Raw genomic sequence first — 19,692 nt, 5'->3', positions numbered from 1 at the left:
TCATGACTGTACCTTTTTGTTGGTAGCCTTTTTCGATTGAAATCTAGGCATGTATTTTTCGGAGTTCTGAGGTAAACTATTCATAGCTGTATATACAGAAAGAGGAACATACAACACAGTAATACAGACCAACTTACAGTCTACTTTCTATTTTGTACATACGCTGTGGATTCCATAATTAATGCCTTTACACTTAACAAAAAATCAAGTGAGATCTTAAATTGTTTTTTGCTTTCTTTGCTTGTTGCAGAATACAACAATTGTTTTCAAGAATTTCGTGCAGAATATCACAGCAAAAGAAGACCTTGTATCCAGTGTGACCTTTTTTCTGAAAGAAATCGGCTCCTCTGCAGGAACAAAGGCTCTTGACTTTCCAGAGAAACAGCCTGAGACTGCAATTTCTCCCTTACTAGGTAAAGGAAATATAGGCCTTCAGTCTATCATTTGAGACAGGCAGATCGGCAGACAGAGAGGAAAAAGGTGCCTAGTATATTTCAATTACTTTCCTGCTTTTGTCATACCTATATCTCTTGTGATGGATTTGCATGTGACATATTACACTTCAACAAAAATCTATGTCTGTAAATCTATGGCCTGTAAATTAGATGCAGATAGTCAGGCGCTGTGGGCTAAACTGCAGAAGCCTGTGCTGCAGGGTCAGAAGACCAGCAGTCGTAAGATCGAATCCACACGACGGAGTGAGCTCCCATTGCTTTGTCCCAGCTCCTCGCCAACCTAGCAGTTCGAAAGCATGTAAATGTGAGTAGATAAATAGGTACCATCTCAGTGGGAAGGTAAAACTGCGTTCCCTAGTCATGCTGGCCATGTGACAACGGAAAACTGTCTTCAGACAGGCGCTGTATGGCTTGAAAACCGGGATGAGCACCACCCCCTAGAGTCAGACACGACTGGACTGAAAATGTCAAGGGGAACCTTTACCTTTACCTTTTTAGTCAGAGTTCTCTTGATGCTCTCTTAATGTACATTATACAGGAAAATTTTTGATCTCATCACTCATGCCTCTGCCAAGGCAATAAGGTAGTATTAATTTAGAATGAAGACACCATGGAGAAAGACGGGTGAAGTTGGTTTCCAAAGCACTTTAGGGAAATTATCCCCTGACATTAGATCTTCAAACAGAAGTTTGTTTCAAAAATAGATACTGTACAACAACCTACAATTTAGCCACCTCAACTTTACTGGTTGACTAAGTAGATGGTGAGAGCACAAGTGGCAGAAAGCTCCTATAAAATCTAACTGTCCAGACATTGGAATTTGGAGCAGTCTGCTTTGTCTTTAAGAGGTTCTTATCTTCAGTGTGATCAGTTTCATCTCACACTTGAGCAATCCTTCCGTTCACATGAGAGGTGTTCACATGAGAGGTGTTTATTTTCCCACGAGAAGGGTCCGCATCAGTCTTTGGATTGTTGATTTAGTTGCAAGCAGGTTTACATGGTTTGTATGTGTGTAAATTTACCTGGTTTACCCACAAGTTCAGAGGCAGTAGCAACAGCACTGGAGGACAGTGGTGGTGTGAGGGGAAAACATAGGGGTGGAGGTTGGGGACGTGAAAGGCAGGTAACCCTCCTTCCCCCCCTTTTTTTCCTCCTCAGCTGGGGCTCTGCTTGGGCTCTGCTGCATTGTGGGGGCAGAGCCCTTGGAGTCAATTATTCTCATTCTCCACCTTTTGCCTCTGCGATTGTTCTGCAGTGACTTTCCTCTTTTTTATTTTTATTTGTTTTTGCTAAATAAAATAAGTGGCTTATCAAAAGAGCAATGCATCAATCTAGCATGGTATTAGAATTTTGCTGTTAAGGGGTTTTCTCCATCCTCCTTTCTAACATCACAACCCGCCTAATACATCACAGGGTTGTCACCTCTGATAATACCCACAGCTCCATTTGAGTGCAACTAGTCATCCACACAGGCTACACAACAGGATAATTAGAAGCATGCCAAATTATGCTAAAAAACAAAACCCAGAAGTCCCTAGCCCTGTACCAGAAAGGAGGAGGACAGCTCTTTAAGGAGCAGGGTGGGTTGATCTAAGTAGAAACACATATGGATGCTTTAATTTGGTTCACACCAAACCATACCCAAACAGGTCCTGAGTCTGAGGATGGACAAGAGGCAAAACAAAAGTGTTCTTTTCTTCTGTGCTGTATCTGTTGACATTCTAACAAGAAAATGTATTTCTGGCTATGTAAAGCTTTGTTACCTTGAAGGCTCAGTTAAAGCCAGAATGGTAGGGCATGAATCTGAAATATAAAAGGAAATTCTTTAAAAAAAAAAGAGAGAGAGAATGTCATTTTAGCTGCAGGCCTTTACAACTGAATGCAAGGCACTTTGCAAATAAAATTGCTCCTACCCAATTCTATATTTCTCCTGAAGCTGGATCATTACAGGTCTGTTTTTTGCATAGGTGCAGATGTAGTCATGAAATTCCAGTATCTCCATCTCTCACAAAGAGGAACTTAATTTGCTGTACAACCAGTCAGGCACTCAACCCTCTAATTTAGCTGCAAGACTCTATAATAGGCAAACTGGCTCTCTGAATGCATCTACAAAAGGGACTATATTAATGATGGGTGGCATGATGTATATAGGCAGTGTCTTGTGTCTTCCAAATGTCTCACAAACTGAAAATTCCATCTTCTGTCAGCCTGAGGCAGACTGCAGCTGTCTGCAAGCCTTCTGAGAAAGTGCTGCTAGACTGGAGCAGTGGTGATCAGAGAAAAATATGTTCTCCCATTTACCCTGAGTTAGCTCAATAATGAATTTTAACCTGTGTTCAGCTGAACCTGGCACAAATCTTTGGGTGGAGGGGCACAGATTGTCTCCATGTTCCTTGTTTCCTCTCTTGTTTCATTGCTTCCAGTTCAAGTATATACCAAGGGCTCCCCGGGTTTTTGCTTATGGGAAAGCATAGTCAAGCATGAATTTGTCAATTTCCTGGGTCATTTGTGCATCTCACAGCATAACAAGGGCTTCAACAAGAGCTTTAAGACATAAGATATAAGACATAAGAAATTTATTTGTCATTGCGCTCACAAGTGGGTGCAACGAAATGAGGTGCTCTTCCCCAAGGTAAAACTGGACAACACTACAAAAAAAAGTTAAAATATACACAACTTTCACCATCCAAATATAGATACCCCGTTTTCTCTCAGCAATTAAAATTCCACCAAAAACCTATGGCCCCGCATTTAAACTCAATACTGCGCTTGGGTAAAAACTGTTCTTGAATCTGCTTGTCCTTGCTTTCAATACCCTGAATCTCCTTCCTGATGGTAATAGTTTAAAGAGCTGATATCCCGGATGAGAGGAGTCTTTCAGTATGTTAGATATCTTCCTCTTACATCTGTTCTTATACAATTCTTCCAAAGAGAGGAGTGAACAGCCAATGATGTTTTGGGCCGTCTTAATCACCCTTTGAATTGCCTTTTTCTCTGCCACTGTGCAGCTCGTGAACCATACACAGAGACCGTATAATCAGGAAAATCCTCCAGAACCCTCCATTATCCAGTGGAATCCATTAGTCTCTATTAAGAACCAGGGATGTTAGTAAGTCTTCAAGATCAAATTGTAGTGATCACTAAATGAAAAGGCTAATGGTTTAGGTGATCACCAAACAAAGACAGCAATTAACTTTAGAGAGAAGTCAATGAGGAGTCTACACGAAGATGTCCACCAGCGGAGCCCCAGGATGATGCCTGAGAACTCCCTTTTATTAACCTTAATAAGCTTACAGATTGTTGACGGAATTCAGATAGGGTACTGGTTATCTAGTGGTCACTTAGGATTGGCCAGAGAAAGCCTTTGAAGCTATGCTCTGACTCTAATGGAAAAAGGAAGAATGGGCAGTCGCCTCCTCCTCAGGAGCTGCTGCCTCACGCTAGGAGAGTGTGCTCTCACTATAATAGCAACGAAGCTGGAAACCTTGAAGAGAAGCATTCCCACACAAGTCGAGTGTGAGTTTTCAGGACCAAGTTCCAAATCCAAGAGTGATTTTTGGGGCTTGAGTCCTGAGTCTGAAGTCTGCGTCTTTAGAGTTTTCGGCCCCACCTCCCAGGCTCAGGACTTGGACTGCGCATGCACTACTCAGCTGATAGGCTGGCACATGCACAGAGAATAGGCAAGTCGGAATACCTGCCCTCAGAATACGGCGGGCCAGATTGTCACAATGAAAGGCCCTCAGACTCCCTCCATGTTGGACTGTTCTCCCATTTCAGGGGGCCTGCCTGTGCCCATGGAGTCAGTAGGTCCTTGGCTCCTAGAAGGGAAGCTGGGCCTGCTTGCTTTGAAGATGGTGGCAGCAGTGGCAGGTAGACCAATGTCAGCGGTAGGGGAGGGCTCATAGGGATTCGACAATGCAACTCACACAAATGGGTCTGAGTCATAAGTTGAGTTGTGGGTCCCCCAGAAACCCCCAAGTCGAATACGAGTCAAGTCACTGATGCAACTTGAGCTGGATTTAAGAGGCCCCATTTAAGAGGATTTAAGAGGCCCCAATTGTGACTGCTCATGTACCTTTGCAGAAGGGACAAGTCCTCAAGAGTCTTAAACGTCTATAGGAAGTAATCCAAGCATGATAAGGGGTTAGATGTTAATATCCATCCCACTTTCAGCTCCCCCTCATCTTGCCCAGTCAAAAGACCAGATCTAGCATTTATCTTGCTATATATGTTGGACCAGTGGCATGTTGGGACACTTGTATCATTGTTATAGCAGTCATTTTCTGAGTCCCCAAGAGGTTTTTTTTTCTTATCCACTGGTGTTTGTACAATCTAACACTTCAGTGGAACAACCAGCTGCCACATGCTGTCATTACCTAAAGGATGCCACAATGTGTTCACATTCTTTGGGGAGGCTCCTTCTTTGTCCACCACCAAGATCTGATGATTTGGTATTGAGGATGAGATTGCCTAGAATAATGATCTGGAGAATTCTCAAAACCAGATTGGCTGGGTAATATGTCAACTTACCAGTGTACCTAAAAGAAGATACAGACATTGAGGGTTGGCACTTAATGCCTAGCAAATGACAAAGGGTTTCTATAGCAAGTCCATCTCCACTCAAACTTGGATAATACCAGCCTTGCTCCCTTCTCATTCACAACTAAAACATGATGAACCAAACTGCTACTTGTTAAGGTAATGAGGGTTTCAACTGATATTTTCAGCAAGGATATATAAGAATTGTATCTTCTTGTTAGCTCTGATACAACAGAACATAAAAAGAGAATGTGAATAGCAAATAAACAGAATTTCACAAAGCTCTTATATTTACTGTTTAGGATATAATCTTGGAGATTCTCTCATCATTTGAAATGTAGGGGAAATAAGACACCTCTTGAACAGAAGTGCTGCATGTGCATTCAAGAACTCAAACTCATTCTTTCTTCTTTCTAGCAATCCAGACAAATATAATCAGCCAAAAAATTATTTCACAAAATGAAATATTCAAGCTAGAAGCTCAAGGAGACCAAATGTCCATTTTCCCCAGTGCAGTGGTTGACAGGACAACTAAAGGTACACTTTCTTTATAGTTTGATTCCCCTCCCCCCAAATAAAATGTTATTACATATTCTCAATAAAATATGAGATCCAAGGCTGCCTTCCCCAGAACAGACTGAATTAATTCCTACTGAAGACAGGAACACTTCTCCTATGCCTGCATGTTCAACAGGTGCTGTAGCCTTACTCTGTACTTTTTAAGTTGTCACCTATTACATTTTGTTGAATGTATTTTTTCCTTTTTGTTTTTCCCTGATAAAGTATGTGTTAACTCATGGTACAGTATTTTTGCTCTGCATCTGGTGTTACAGTGTAAACTGTTTTAAATTGTTGTCAGTTATTTTAAATATTTAAAATCTCTTAACATTGTTTAGTGTTTTGAATTGCCTGCTACCCAGCCTGACATCTCTTGGATAGAGCAAGAGGTAACTATTTTAATTAATTAATTGTTAAAAATCCTGATTTGGGATGTCTCATCTATCCCCATTCTACTCCACAGTCCTTTGTAAAACAGTAACTTTGAGAGTGTGATTTAATATTTGGAACTACTCCCCCATTTCTTTTTCTCATGCTATACAATATATCTTTTACTCTTGGCAAATGCCTGCTTTCTGTTAATTTTACATGTGGCATTTATGGAACTGTTTAAGATTTATGGGAACTTCTCACAGCTCTTCTGATTCTTGGCTGTTGGTGCATTAGTTTGAGGCAGGACATTTTATAGCAGTAACCCAGAAGGAGCATCTATGTTCCAGGAAATGTGGTAGAGCAAAGGTCATCTTGAGCATAAGTGGCACCCATTAGATCATAAATGGCACCTGAACCAATCCTGGAACTAAGGGAAACTCATGTTGTGCATAGGATCCCATAGTGGTGAATCTGTACTTCCCAAATTAGCTGATCAATGCTCAGCCATTGCAGTTGTCTACATACCCTTGTCCCTTGCCTTTGGTTAGCAGACCAGCAGTGACCCTTAGAATGTGGATCAGTTTATATGTTATTGTGACATGCATTAAATCCATTCTATCCTATTTGTGCAACAATCTTCACATTTTAGAAAACTATATGAAAATTTGTATTTTGAAAAATTGTTAAAATCTCTGTTCTCTTAAAATGTGCATTAAAATATTTTGAATGAAGTGGAAGAGGCTGTGGAATAAGATTTGGGAAACCTGGGTTCAAATCCCTGCTCAGCCACAAAGCTCAGTGGATATCCTTGGGTCAGTCACAGTTTCAGCCTCATCTGCCTCAAAGGTTTCTTGTGAGGGGAGAGTGGGGGAAAGAGACCTGTGTATGTTCCCTTGAGCTCCCTGGAGGACAGGCAGGATATAAGTGTAACAAACAGCAAAAATTTAGTCCAAGATTGCCTACAGGTGCAAGGAGAGAAGATGATCAATTGTGTAGTTGTAGTTGTAATTGTTGCTATGTGCCATCAAGTCACTTCCGATTTATGGCAATTCTATGAATGAACCATCTCCAAAATGTCCTGTCCTCAACAGCCCTGCTCAGCTCTTGTAAATTCAAGACTGTAGCTTCCTTTAGTGAGTCGATGCCTCTCAAATTTTGTCTTCCACTTTTCCTGCTGCCTTCAACTTTTCCTAGCATTATTGTTTTTCCAGTGAATCCTGCCTTCTCATGATGTACACAAAGTAGGACACCCTCAGTTTCAACATTTTTGCCTCCAGAAAAAGTTCAAGCTGGATTTGACCTAGGACCCGTTCTTTCATCTTTCTGGCAATCCAGGATATCTGCAAAGCTGTCCTTCAGCATCCCCATTTCAAATATAAAGTGATCACTTTGCAAGTTGTTGGAATGTTGTAGACATAATATATCTTGACTTCAGCAAAGTGTTTGACAAAGTATCTCAAGACATTCTTAGGTGAGGGCTGGATAGCATAAGTGTGAGGTAGATACACGGTTATAGGGTTGTGCTCAGAGAGTGCTTATCAATGGCTCCTTCTTAAACTGGGAGGAGGTTACAAGTGGGGTACCTCAAGGTTCAACCCTCCGCCTGGTGCTCTTCAACATTTTTATTAATGACTTGGTTAAGGGAATGCAGGGAAAACTTAATAAATTTGTAGATGACACAAAATTGGATAGAGCAGCTAAAACCTTGGAAGACAGGAACAAATTTCAAAAAGATCATAACAAGCTTGAGCAATGGGCTGAAAACAACAGAACGAAATTTAACAGGAATAAGTGCAAAGTTATACACATAGGAGGAAAAACCAAAGGCACAGTTAAAAGATGGCTCAGTTAAACTATGAGCAGGAAGGATTTTAGAATTGTTGTAGATCACAAACTGAATATGAGCCGCTGCGAAAAAGGCCAGTGCTATTTAAGGCTTCATTAACAGAAATGTAGCCTCCAAATCTTGAGACATTCTAGTCCCCCTCAACACTGGTTAGGTCTCATCTAGAGTATGTGACCAGTTCTGGACACAACACTTCAAGAAAGATGAAGACAAATTGGAAGAAGTTCAGAGGAGGGTAACAAGGATGGTCAGGGGGCTGGAAACTAAGCCCTATGAAGAAAATCTGAAAGAACTGGGCATGTTTAGCCTTTAGAAAAGAAGACTGAGGGGAACTTATGATAGCACTTTTCAAGTACTTGAAAAGCTCTCATACAGAGGAGGGGCAGGATCTGTTCTTGATCATCCCAGAGTGAAGGAAATGTAATAATGGGCTCAACTTACAGGAAGCCATATTTCAGCTGACTCTTAGGAAAAACGTCCTGTTATGGAACCAGATACTTTGAGTAGTGGTGATGATTAAACCAAGTTATACATACTTTTAAACTATTTCAATTTTAAAATTGTCAACATTAAAGCTGTGTCGTTCTTCACTGGTCATGATTTTTGCCTTAATGTTCAGTTGCAGTCCTGCTTTGGTACTTTCTTCTTTCTTTTTAATCAGAAGTTATTCCATTTCATTGCTGTTTTTCTGCCAGTTATGTTGCATCATCTGTGTATCTTAAATTATTGATTTTTCTCCCACCAATTTTCACTTCTCCTTCTTCTGAATCTAGTCTAGCTTTCTATATGATATGTTATGCATGTAGGTTGAATGATAGGGAAATAAAGTGCACCCTTGTTTGACACCTTTGCCTATAGGAAACCATTCTGTCTCTCCATATTCTGTCCTAACAGTAGCTTCGTGGGATCCTGTTATCAGTCATTTATTTATTTCTTTAATTTATATGCCTCCCCCACACTACCCAAAGGTCTCTGGGTGGTTTACAACATACTTTTATGTAAATACTTTTACTGTATTTAAATACAGTAAAAAGATAAAACAATTAAAATTAAATTAAAAACACAGGACTCCTTAGTGTACTTTCCTGGGCCACTCACTGATCTTCTTCTTATCTCTTTCAGGACCTGTTGGTGTGGCTTTTATATCATTTAGTGGGCTGCAATCACTTCAGGGAGGGAGACTTTTGCAGGAATGGATAAACAATGAAACAGTAGAAAGCATCCATGTGAATTCCAGGGTGGTAAGCGCTTCCACCAGCAGCTTGATAAGGAATGTATCCAGTCCTGTCAACCTCACTTTTCAACATCTTAAGGTGTGTAAACGAATTCTATAGAGATTATTTAGGAAATATGTTTTTCATATACATTTTGTGAGTATATATTTAGATGTGACAGAGAATCCAAATGTGAAGGAAAATTAAAAACTTCATTAATGTTCTCAGTAGAATTTCCTGTTTTGATCTGAACGTTGCCTTCTGCCCATCAGAAGCCATAGCAGATGGAGGCTAATGGGAAGTGTAGTTATATACAGACACTGTTTATTTCACTCATCTTACATTAATTTTGAATTAATTTATCATAACTTCACAAAGTAATCCTTATTAGAGATAAACAGACAAAACAGAAACACTAGAACTTTACATTCAATTTCCTTCTTGAATCCTCCTCTCATACAGGATAAAGTTCCCCAGCAAAAATTTGTCTGTGTCCACTGGAACTCTTCAAGCAAGGAACAGCCCTGGTCAACTGAGGGCTGCCAGGAGCTCGGTTCTAATAAAACTCACTCACAGTTTAGTTTTCGGTACTTGCCCAACTTTGCCTTGCTGATGGCCACCACTCCTAAACAGGTATATAAAGTATGTTAGATAATGTATCTGATCCCTCTTGCAGGAAATGGTAAATCACTTACTTCACAACTTTGTCCTGCAATATCCATGCAGTTATAACAGATTGCTGTGCTTTTATTATGATTATGATTATGATTATGATTACTACTACTACTATCTTAACAGAGGTGTTTTCAATTGTTCTTGACATAATTTGGTTAATAATATGACTAATTTGATTACATAGCTAGTATGTGTGATTATAACTTCTGCTTAGTACTCACTGACTTTTGATTTACACTTTCAATTATATTGTAAATATAAATCAAATCAATAAATATAAAATAAAGTAATTCATAATTGAGGTTAGTCATGGAGAAACAGCAAAATGTTTCAGCAAAATGTTCAAAAATTTATTTCCCATCATAGCATTTATTTCCCATCATAGTAGTGATAAAGCCAATGAACTAAATAAAGCCGCCTAGAGTGGTTGAAATGACTAGATAGGCGGGGTATAAATAAATAAATAAATAAATAAATAAATAAATAAATAAATAAATAAATAGATGTAGAGTAGCTAAAGATGTGTTCTTTATATGCAAATCAACTCTGCTAAATAGTAGGTGACACAATCAAAAGGCCTTTTTTGGTTCTGAAAATTGCTGTCCTATGTTACAGGGAGATTCAATCCTCTTTGTGATTTCCAACATCGGATTGAGCATCTCACTGATATGCCTGTTCCTGTCTATCGTCACATTTCTCCTCTGCCGCTCCATCCAGAACCACAGCACATTCATCCACCTACAGCTGTGCCTCTGTCTCTTCTTTGCTGACCTCCTGTTTATAATAGGGATAGACAAAACATACAGCAAGGTAAATAATAAGGTGTATGCTACTTTGCCCATGAGAGAGTTCAGGTCCAATTATGTTTCCTAAATTCAATTTTCTTTAGGATTAGACTTGAGGTACAACTAGAAAGGCTGTTGTCCTTCTGTTTGTGCTGTGCTATTCACTGTCCATTTTGATATACTGATATACTGTATATTTTGTCAACTGCATGATGTCTTTTCCTGTCAGTATCTGGAACATTCAGTATGGTTTTCGTTTTCATTTTGGTAAGGCTTCCATATGCATTTTTTTAGCCTCCTTCTTTGGTGTTGTATGACTGCATATATCAGTGCGTAGAGAGGCGTGGGTGGGTGTGCCTTGAGTACATCAACTGCAACATATACAGTGGGGTGGGCTTTATTCCCTTTCTCCTGCCACTGGCTTATACCCAAAGTGTGACAACCCTTGTGTTTCTAAATTTTAAGTATGTTTCTCCTAGTTTAGAAGTATGTCAGCTCTTCCAGCCTGTTGCATGTAATCTTCTCCTGGCAAGTGGTGCAGCTCTAGCCTCAGAATTTTTCTGGCCTGTGTGTTGTTGTTTTTTCCCTAAAACAAACAAACAAACAAACAAAACAAAACAAACCAGGCAAACTGAATAAAAGTTTGTCAGAAAGGGGAAGTGTGAAGGCTCCTGCTTTTCTTTCTCCCCCCACCCTCCCTATTACAGCATTCTCAAGACATGTGTGTGTGTGGGGGGGGGGTTGATGCAAACAAATAAGAGAGGAACAAAATATTAAAAGGGGAATGAAGATGGTTGCTGGGCTTCAATGCTGCTCCACTCACAGCTGAAGAATGGGTGGAAACAAGCTATAAAGGAGTGAAAGGGGCAGGGAAAAGGGCGGTGATACTGCCAGAGGAGAAGGGGAGCAGGTGAAGCAGAGGAGAAATGTTCCTATCTTCAGCCCTTCTTGTGGAGAATTCCCACGCTGCTTCCTGGAGTAAATAAACATTCCCATTGAACCATGTCAGTGAATATAACAGGTACAAACTATACAGGGACTGTGCATTAACCTAGGACAAATCTACCTGTCTGGTCATGTCTTTGGTCCTTAACTATCATCATACGAGCCCTATTCAGCCATTAAAAGCATGGAGAATACTTGTGTGAAAATGGGAAAGTTCTAGTCCTGAACTTCTAGCCTGTCATCCCTTTCATCCTCCTACACACGGAAGGTAATGAGTCTGAAGAGGAGCAGCCTTTGTTGTCTATTGGGATGTCCCACATGAGGCAGGATAATCATGACAGTCATGATTCTAACTCATATGGGAAGATTTCACAAATAGAAGAGCTATTCCTCTTCAGACGCATCACTCTTCATTCGTGAGAAAGTGAAGATGCTGAAGATGGTGGAAGGCAGGGTTTCAATGCCTCCCTCTCTGTGTATATATGTGATACATTTTTTTTTTGCTACAGATTTTGTCTGGAAGTTCAGGTTTTTGTTTTTTTTCCTTTTTCCCTTTCTTTTCTCTCTTTTTGCCCTTTCACCCTTTTAAATGGGAACAATAGACAACAAGTTAAAGTATCAACAGACCTTGAGGAGAAAAAAAAGACAAAAAGATTGTGGCACCTTGAAAACTAACTGGTACATATTTTAATATGAGATTTTTGTGGGCAAGTCCACTTCCTCAGACATAGGAGTCTTCCTGTATCTGAGGAAACCAACTTTTCCACAAAAGCTCACATTAAAACATAGCAGTTCGTCTTTGAGGTGACACAATGTTTTTGTTTTATTTTTATCTTTCTTTTGGTTTTGCCTCATAAAACAGACTTTGAGCTTTCCAGAGGAATCAGAGCAGAAAAACCTTTAGATTTAGAAACTATGTAAACTGTACTGTAACTCCAAGTAAGTCAGACGCAGTTGCTTCTGCTCTTTCAGTACTTTGGTTAGAAAGTTGAACTGTTCCATGGCACTGCCTTCTGGGAGAGAATATAGCTGCCAATCACAGACTATTTCTGGTTCTTATTTAAAGCCAGCCATGCAAAAATGAGGCAGAGAATCACATATTCACAAAAGGATGACTTTTATTTTTCTGATACAGATCCTGTGCTCCATTATTGCTGGAATGCTACATTATCTCTTTCTCGCCTGTTTTGTGTGGATGTTCTTGGAAGGTGTGAACCTCTACCTCACCATCAGGAATCTGAAAGTTGCACATTACAATGGTGCCAGCAAGTGTACAAAGACATCCATGTACCTTTGTGGCTATGGGGTGCCTGCTGTGATAGTAGCTATTTCTGCAGGAATTGTTCCTGAGGGCTATGGGACTCATATACAGTAAGTACTGGTTTCAGTAGAGGTTTTAAGAAAGAGAGGGAGGGAGAGAACCCCAAACCCTTCAAAGCCTATTGTTTAAACAATCTGGAGCAGAGCTTGGAAATGTTTCTTTTTTATAGCACAGAATGATATGAGAAGCCTAAAATTCAGTCTGCCAGTCCCAAGCTTTCACGTGCTTAAAAAGGACAGCTCATTAGATAACCATAAGCCACTGTCCAACTCTATGGAGTTCTATCAAGGACAAGGAGAGGCCAGAAATATTTTTCTGCTCCAGGCCTAGAATTTGGCCTTTTACCAAGGCATGAATGTCATGGTTCCTTCCCAAAATACATCCATGCTGTGAGATTCTCTTCATCTTTCACTTCAATCCATCCACATTCTGAATTGAGATATGGAAAAATAATCACAGGTCCATGTTAGTGTATATCAATTCATGTGATATACACAGGAAAAACAGGTATGTGCTTCTAGTGTTTGTAGTTCTTCTTGAAGATGTTAATGGTATTTCTTCCTCCCTAGTTGCTGGCTTAATCATGAAGCAGGTTTTGTCTGGAGCTTCATGGGACCTGTTTGTGCCATAATTGTGGTGAGTGAAGTTGTCCTACATTTTGTACAAACAGGAGGGTGCAAAGATTTTATACTTCTTTTCACACACCGTACCCTGGAGTATATATGAATCTTACTAAAATTGTTGGATTACAGTTTTTATACTTGTCTTCTTTCAGATGATGAGTCTTTTCCAATTACTGTGTTAGAGCATTAGAACAACCATTGTAAGAAAGGAAAAAGCAGCCACTTTCTCTCCACAGGAGAAATTCTCAAGCTCCAGCTCCTCCTAGGATCACATTACATGTTGAGAGATATGCAATAACTCATCACAAAACGAAAGAAACCAAGGCTAGTTTGCAACATGAAGAGTGAGGCAACCTTATACTAGGATAAACAGGGATCTTCTACCTTTTAATAGAGCACCACTTCTAATTAGCATGTTAACTATATTATCTAGTTTGAGCTGCTGTGACAAAGGTGAGTGAAATGTAGCACTGCATCTGGATGTGGCCCCAATATGTTTTTTGAAGTAAAAATCCTTCAACAGATCCTCCATTCACTAGCAAAACAAAAGAGAAAATTGCTGCTCCTGGAAGCCAATAATCTCCAGGGTGCCTTGCCCTATTTAACAACAAGTAACATATTTTTGAAAACCAGAAGTGGACTTCTAGCTGGTTTTCTTGGTTTTTAAATACTGTACATATTTGCCTTTTTGATGGTCTCTGTGACTCTTGGGTATCCCTGAGGCAGAGGACTGGCTCACAGACTCATCAACATTGCCCAGTCCTGTATTGTAGGATCAAACTAGACAATACAGTAAGCATATTATTAGGAATTGTTTAGGGATTGGACATCAGAGAGATAAAAACATATTAGATTTGCAAGTCTGGTTCCTCAGGCATGCAGATATGAAGGAATGGCATGCCTGGAGGGAAAACTTTGTAACAGTCAGAGATATACATTTCTTGTACATCTAGCTCAGTACTGTCAACTCTGACTGGCCGCATTTCTCCAAATTTTCAGACAGGTTTCATTCTTAAGCCTGCTTGGAGATCCCTGGTGGTCTCCCTTCCAAGCATTAACAAGCACTGACCTTGCTTAGCTTCTGAAGGCAGATGAAATGGATGTGCTCAAGTTGAATCAAGCTAATGACTAAGGAATCTGAGTCCTCAATTCTCACTGGAACAATTTTTTTACTCTTTCCTCAAATTATGTTTTTTTTTTTTCCTTATCAGGTCAACTCAGTATTATTCTGCCTAATTCTGAAAAATCTGCATACGAAACTTGCATCTCTAAATTCAGAGGTAACAACCATCAGAAATATCAGGTAAAACCAACAATGAAATGGGGTGTGCAAAAATCTGGGTGCCCATTGGTGATTTAACAATGGGGCTTAGTTGGCTGAGACCAATGTGGATGACACTTTAAACCTTCTTCCAATGCTACGACTTAGCTCCAGAAGATATTTGCTGCTGCCTTGCTTTGAAGCCCTTTTTAGACAACTGAGTGATAGTGCTAAAGGCTACAACCCTAATTATCACAGAAATGGCTTTGATGTTTCACACTTAATATATATGGACAAGCTCCCTAAATTGAATAGTCTCTTAAACATTGCATAGTCTTACAGACTATGAACTTTGGTGTTCGTAAATGTGCTATTATCCATATGAAAAGAGGAAGATTCAAAGAGGGAGTAACTGTGAGCTTATTAATGGATAGTTTATTCCATGCTTTAAGGAGCAGAAAATCTACAAGTATCTAGGTATCCACAAAAGCCTTAGTATAAACCACAGGTAATTGAAGTCATCATTCAGGAACAAATACCTTGAACGAGTGGAGGTGGTGCCCAGAACATAATGCAAAAGAAAATAACTGCTGCTATTAACAGCTTGGTAACTCCAATGTTAATATATTCTTTTGGACTTGTGGACTATATGTACTGTGATGTTGAGGATTTAATTAGAAGGACCAGAGTCCTCCTGTAGGAATACTTTTGCCACCATCCAAAGGTGTATACTGAGTGCCTTTATTTGCCACAGAGCATGGGTGGGTGTGGGCTTGTTGACCTTGAGTATCTCTATATGGGGCAAATAGTCAAACTTCAAAATTGCTTCCATTGGAACACAGTTCCACGTCATCAGATGATAAAGTATTATAAAGTATGACAACTTGCAAGTGAGAGACAACCTACATTACTGAAAATCCAACAGGACATGGATGCATGGCTTGAGAAATCATTACATGGATAGCACCCTAGTTGCCTCCTGATGATAATGTTTATAAGCAACAATTAAACCTCCCTTTGCCAGTGTCAAAAGAGTCTATCTGAACCATTCCCCACTAATGTGTGTATCTTTCTTGTATCCTTTCTTTTCTTAAAAAAAACCTTCTGATCTCTTTCCATGAAACATGGGCAACAGCATATAATTTCGAGGACATTCCTTGCAAAGAATAGTCTCATACTGGGCCAGATGTAATCTCCCCAGCATTTCTCTTTCCATGCCATTATGTTTCTTTGTTGTAGGTCACTGCTATTTAAGGCCATAGCCCATGTATTCATCCTGGGTGTGACTTGGTTCATAGGCCTCTTCCAGTTTGGATCACAGGCTAAGGTTATGGCATACCTGTTCACCATCACCAACAGTTTGCAGGGAATCTTCATCTTCCTGGTGCACTGCTTGCTCAACCAAAAGGTAATATATGGAATGGGAGAGGGCAAAACAAAATATTATTATAATGGGGGTTTCTGTTGTGTGTGTTCTGTGCTGTCAAGTCAGAACCAAATATAATGAACCCAATAGAGTTTTCAAGATAAATGAGATATTTAAATAGTGATTTTACCAGGCCCCCCAGCCCAATGAATTTCCATGACCAAGCAAGGATTTGAGCCTAGATCTCTTAAGTCCTACACCATGCTGGATGCCCAATGTTAAATGTTACAAACTAAAATCTAGAGAAGTATACATTTTCAAAGATGGCTTCCCATGTTTTTAGGGATCTGTGATTGAGAAATTCCATGCACTCTCATCCCTCTAATTTTGCTATGCTCTTGCCAACACATCCTGATCATATTTTAATTGTTTTATCTTTTTATTATATTTTAATTGTATTTTAATTGTTATAAGCCACCCAAAGACCTTTGGGTAGAGTGGGCAACTAGATAGATAGATAGATAGATAGATAGATAGATAGATAGATAGATAGATAGATAGATAGATAGATAGATAGATAGATAGATAGATAGATAGATAGATAGATAGATAGATAGATAGATAGATAGATAGATAGATAGATAGATAGATAGATAGATAGATAGATAGATAGATAGATAGATAGATAGATAGATAGATATTGTTGCTTGGACATCTAATTTCACAGACACAAATGACTGCTTCAGTCACCTCTCTACAACATTAACACACTTTCAGCTCTAGTTAGGCACAATCTCTAAAGTCGTCTTCTAGCCCAAGATGAAGAAGGTAATTTTAAGACTGAACAATGGAGAGTAAGGAGAAGAGAAATGGATGGAACCTAGGTCAAAAGCATGTCAAATAATGGAAGGAGGGGCAATATAATGGAGAATAGTTACTCTAACATTATGCTCCTCAGAAGCATCAGGCAAAGAGGGAACTTTGCAAGGGAACAGTTACAGCAGCACAGTGGAGATAGTTCTTACTGGTGGTTTTGTACTTTCGATCTTCAGGTGAGAGAAACATACTGGCAATGGATTTGTTGCAGCAAATATATTAAGCCTCCTGTTTCTGAGATGACTTTGTCTACTCTTCCCATCAGCAGTCCCAAGGTAAGACAGATGCATGATGCAAATATGTTGTCAAATTGGTAACTGCCTGTGCCTGTACCTGGTGCTCATTTTAGGGGTCAAAATTGCTCTTAGAGCACATTTGATCCTCATATGCCATGTGTCTACAAGATGTAGACAAGAGAAGATAGCTGGGCTGTCACATGTTTAACATTTGTGCGGCCAGAAAGAATGATTCTGGTGCACTACATTGTAGCCATATTATTCTTTCTGGTGACTTCTTTCCACCTTTTCAGTTCTGCAATGAAGTACTGAGCCAGGAGTGCAAGAAGCTCCTATAGGAGACAGCACTCAGTATAAAGACACTCAGCTAAATTCCCCCTTTGTGTCATAGATCTTCAAGATACAGTGGGGTCTTGACTTGAGAACTTAATCCTTATTGGAAGGCGGTTCTCAAGTCAAAAATTCTGTAAGTCAAGTCTCCATTGACCTACAGTGCATTGAAAACCGATTAATCCCGTAACAGGCCATTTTTGTTCCATTTTGGTTTTTTTCTGGTCTGTAAATCAAATCTCAGTCTGCAAGTCAAACCTAAATTTTGCGGCCAGAGAAGTCTGTAACTCAAAAAGTCTGTAAGTCAAGCCGTCTGTAAGTCAAGGGTCCACTGTATTTCTTTGCAATTTATTTTTTAAAGGTGGATGAGGCAACAGACTCTTTCACTTTGAATTGTGTACCATGTTGTTTACAAACCTGTATCATGATTTGTTGCAAGCATTATTATTTTTCCTTTTTGCAGGAAAGTGAACAAAGCACTTCTTCAGTACAGCAACAAAAGGTAGCATGGAAAGAATGATGCAGATCTAAAATCTATCTGCATTGATTTGTTTTCTTCCCACCATCTGAAAATGTAGCAGAATGAACTGGAGAGACTTCAGGAATTTTTTTATAAGCTGGCAGATCTTTTTCTAGTTGCCTCTGAAGTAACACTGCTTGGCATCCAATGCTGCAAGTGATGCTGATTTTCAGACATTCCTTATTCCCATCCTAAATGCTCCTCTTTAACTTAAAAACAATGCAGATGAATTCTCCAAAGTTCCCATTGCAGAAAATTGTTCCAGGGAACATCTCTTCAATGCAATGCAAAATGGCACATTCTGTCCTCCTTTTGAACTCCTTCTCTCTGCAATATGAACAGAGATCAAACTATATTGCACCAAAGGGCTGTGTAAATCAGCCCTTAAATGATGATACATTTCACTTTGCACTTGGGAACAGAGGGAGACATACAATTTTCCCATCAGGGAAAGAAAGCATAGCAGGAGGAGTGGGAGTAGTCCTGTTCTCTATTCCTGCCCACTGCTTGGAGCAAATACTAGTTTAGGAGCCTTTTCCAACCTAGTGCCCTCCAGATATAACAGGCTACTAATCCCATCATCCCCATGCAGCATGCTGCTGAGAAAACCAGGCTTATTGTATACCACACTAGTGGGGTGGTGTATACCTTTAAGAAATAAGTAAATACAAATAATTTGTAATACAGTTATATTCTGAAACACTACCCCAGCTTTGCTCAGATAAATAATAAGTTTTTGCATACGAATACTGTATAGGCAAACAGCTTAGCTTTGGGACAGTTTCTTATTCTATCACTTGCATACCAATAAGACCAAAGGCATCGGAATATTGTCTTTCAGGTATTACTTTTAAAGAATATAATCAAAGTTCAGTTATTAGCTCTAAAACATTGCCATGAAACTGAAATGTTGATTAACTAAGGAATACTTGCCATCGGTTCAGAAGCATAATTATTTCAAACCACTTTTGTAGTGCAATCCAACCTGATTGTTTCCCCTGTCAAAAATGCTGTACTTTTCTCTTAGGAACAGATCCTGTAGGATCTACAGGGGTTTAGAGAGGTTTTGGAAGCCACTATGGCAATCTCCTTGTGACACATAAAGACAACAAAAAGGAGAATGATCAAATGTTAATGGCTGTATATTTTATCATCCAAGAGATCTGTTTTCATAAAAACACACAGAGTACCATTCAAACACAAAAAGGTGGAATAGCATTCCCTGAAAAAAGACGCAAAGGGAAAAAAGAATGTAAAAAATCCTAGAAACATCAATAAGGCTAAAAAATAAACCAGCTAGTTTCCCAGAGCTATTGAATATCTCCCAATGTTGCCTCTTTGGCAACAGCTTTCTGGAAGGTGTATTCTTTCTTTTCCCTGTATGCGTTTCCCACAAGCAGACACCAATGAAAATGGAGTGTGTACAGCATTGCCAGTGTAGTGTGGACTTACAGAATGCATTTTCTGATAAGATTCCAATGTAAAGTGTACTGCTTATATACCACCCCATAATGCTTAAAGTATTGTCTGGGCAGTTTACGACTTCATTATTCAGGCTGCATATTACCTCCACCCCCACCAAGCTGGTGCTCAATTTAACAACCTCAGAAGGATGGAAGGCTGAATCAACTTCAAGCTGGCTATCTGAGCCTATCAGGATAAAACTCAGGCCATGAGCAGTACTGTAGCTTACCCACTGTGCCACAAGACTCCTCCTGACACTGTATGCTTTTAGGCATTTGGTTAAAGTTTGGCTGTTAAGTGAAGGCT

General features: G+C 39.6%; 1 protein-coding gene across 4 annotated transcripts in view; it reads left to right on the top strand.

Annotated features, from left to right (window-relative positions):
• The window catches only part of LOC110087983 (adhesion G protein-coupled receptor E3), a 31,370-nt gene extending 12,066 nt beyond the window's left edge, over window positions 1-19,304 (top strand). For 2 of the 4 annotated variants that reach the window (XM_020810006.3, XM_020810004.3), the window contains 11 exons: window positions 251-413; window positions 5,412-5,531; window positions 8,893-9,083; window positions 9,447-9,617; window positions 10,275-10,469; window positions 12,525-12,760; window positions 13,280-13,346; window positions 14,545-14,636; window positions 15,834-16,002; window positions 17,013-17,111; window positions 17,866-19,304. In XM_020810006.3, the coding sequence (XP_020665665.3) occupies window positions 251-413; window positions 5,412-5,531; window positions 8,893-9,083; window positions 9,447-9,617; window positions 10,275-10,469; window positions 12,525-12,760; window positions 13,280-13,346; window positions 14,545-14,636; window positions 15,834-16,002; window positions 17,013-17,111; window positions 17,866-17,922 (1,560 nt within the window). In that variant the 3' untranslated portion in view covers window positions 17,923-19,304. Of the gene's footprint in view, window positions 1-250; window positions 414-5,411; window positions 5,532-8,892; window positions 9,084-9,446; window positions 9,618-10,274; window positions 10,470-12,524; window positions 12,761-13,279; window positions 13,347-14,544; window positions 14,637-15,833; window positions 16,003-17,012; window positions 17,112-17,865 lie in introns of those variants that run through there. The other 2 variants (XM_020810007.3, XM_078392775.1) reach the window with 2 other exon arrangements.
• Window positions 19,305-19,692: the final 388 nt, after the last annotated feature.

The sequence above is a fragment of the Pogona vitticeps genome, chromosome 4, assembly GCF_051106095.1.
Source record: "Pogona vitticeps strain Pit_001003342236 chromosome 4, PviZW2.1, whole genome shotgun sequence".
Lineage (NCBI taxonomy): Eukaryota > Metazoa > Chordata > Lepidosauria > Squamata > Agamidae > Pogona > Pogona vitticeps.
This window is presented reverse-complemented; position numbering and strand designations above follow the sequence as displayed.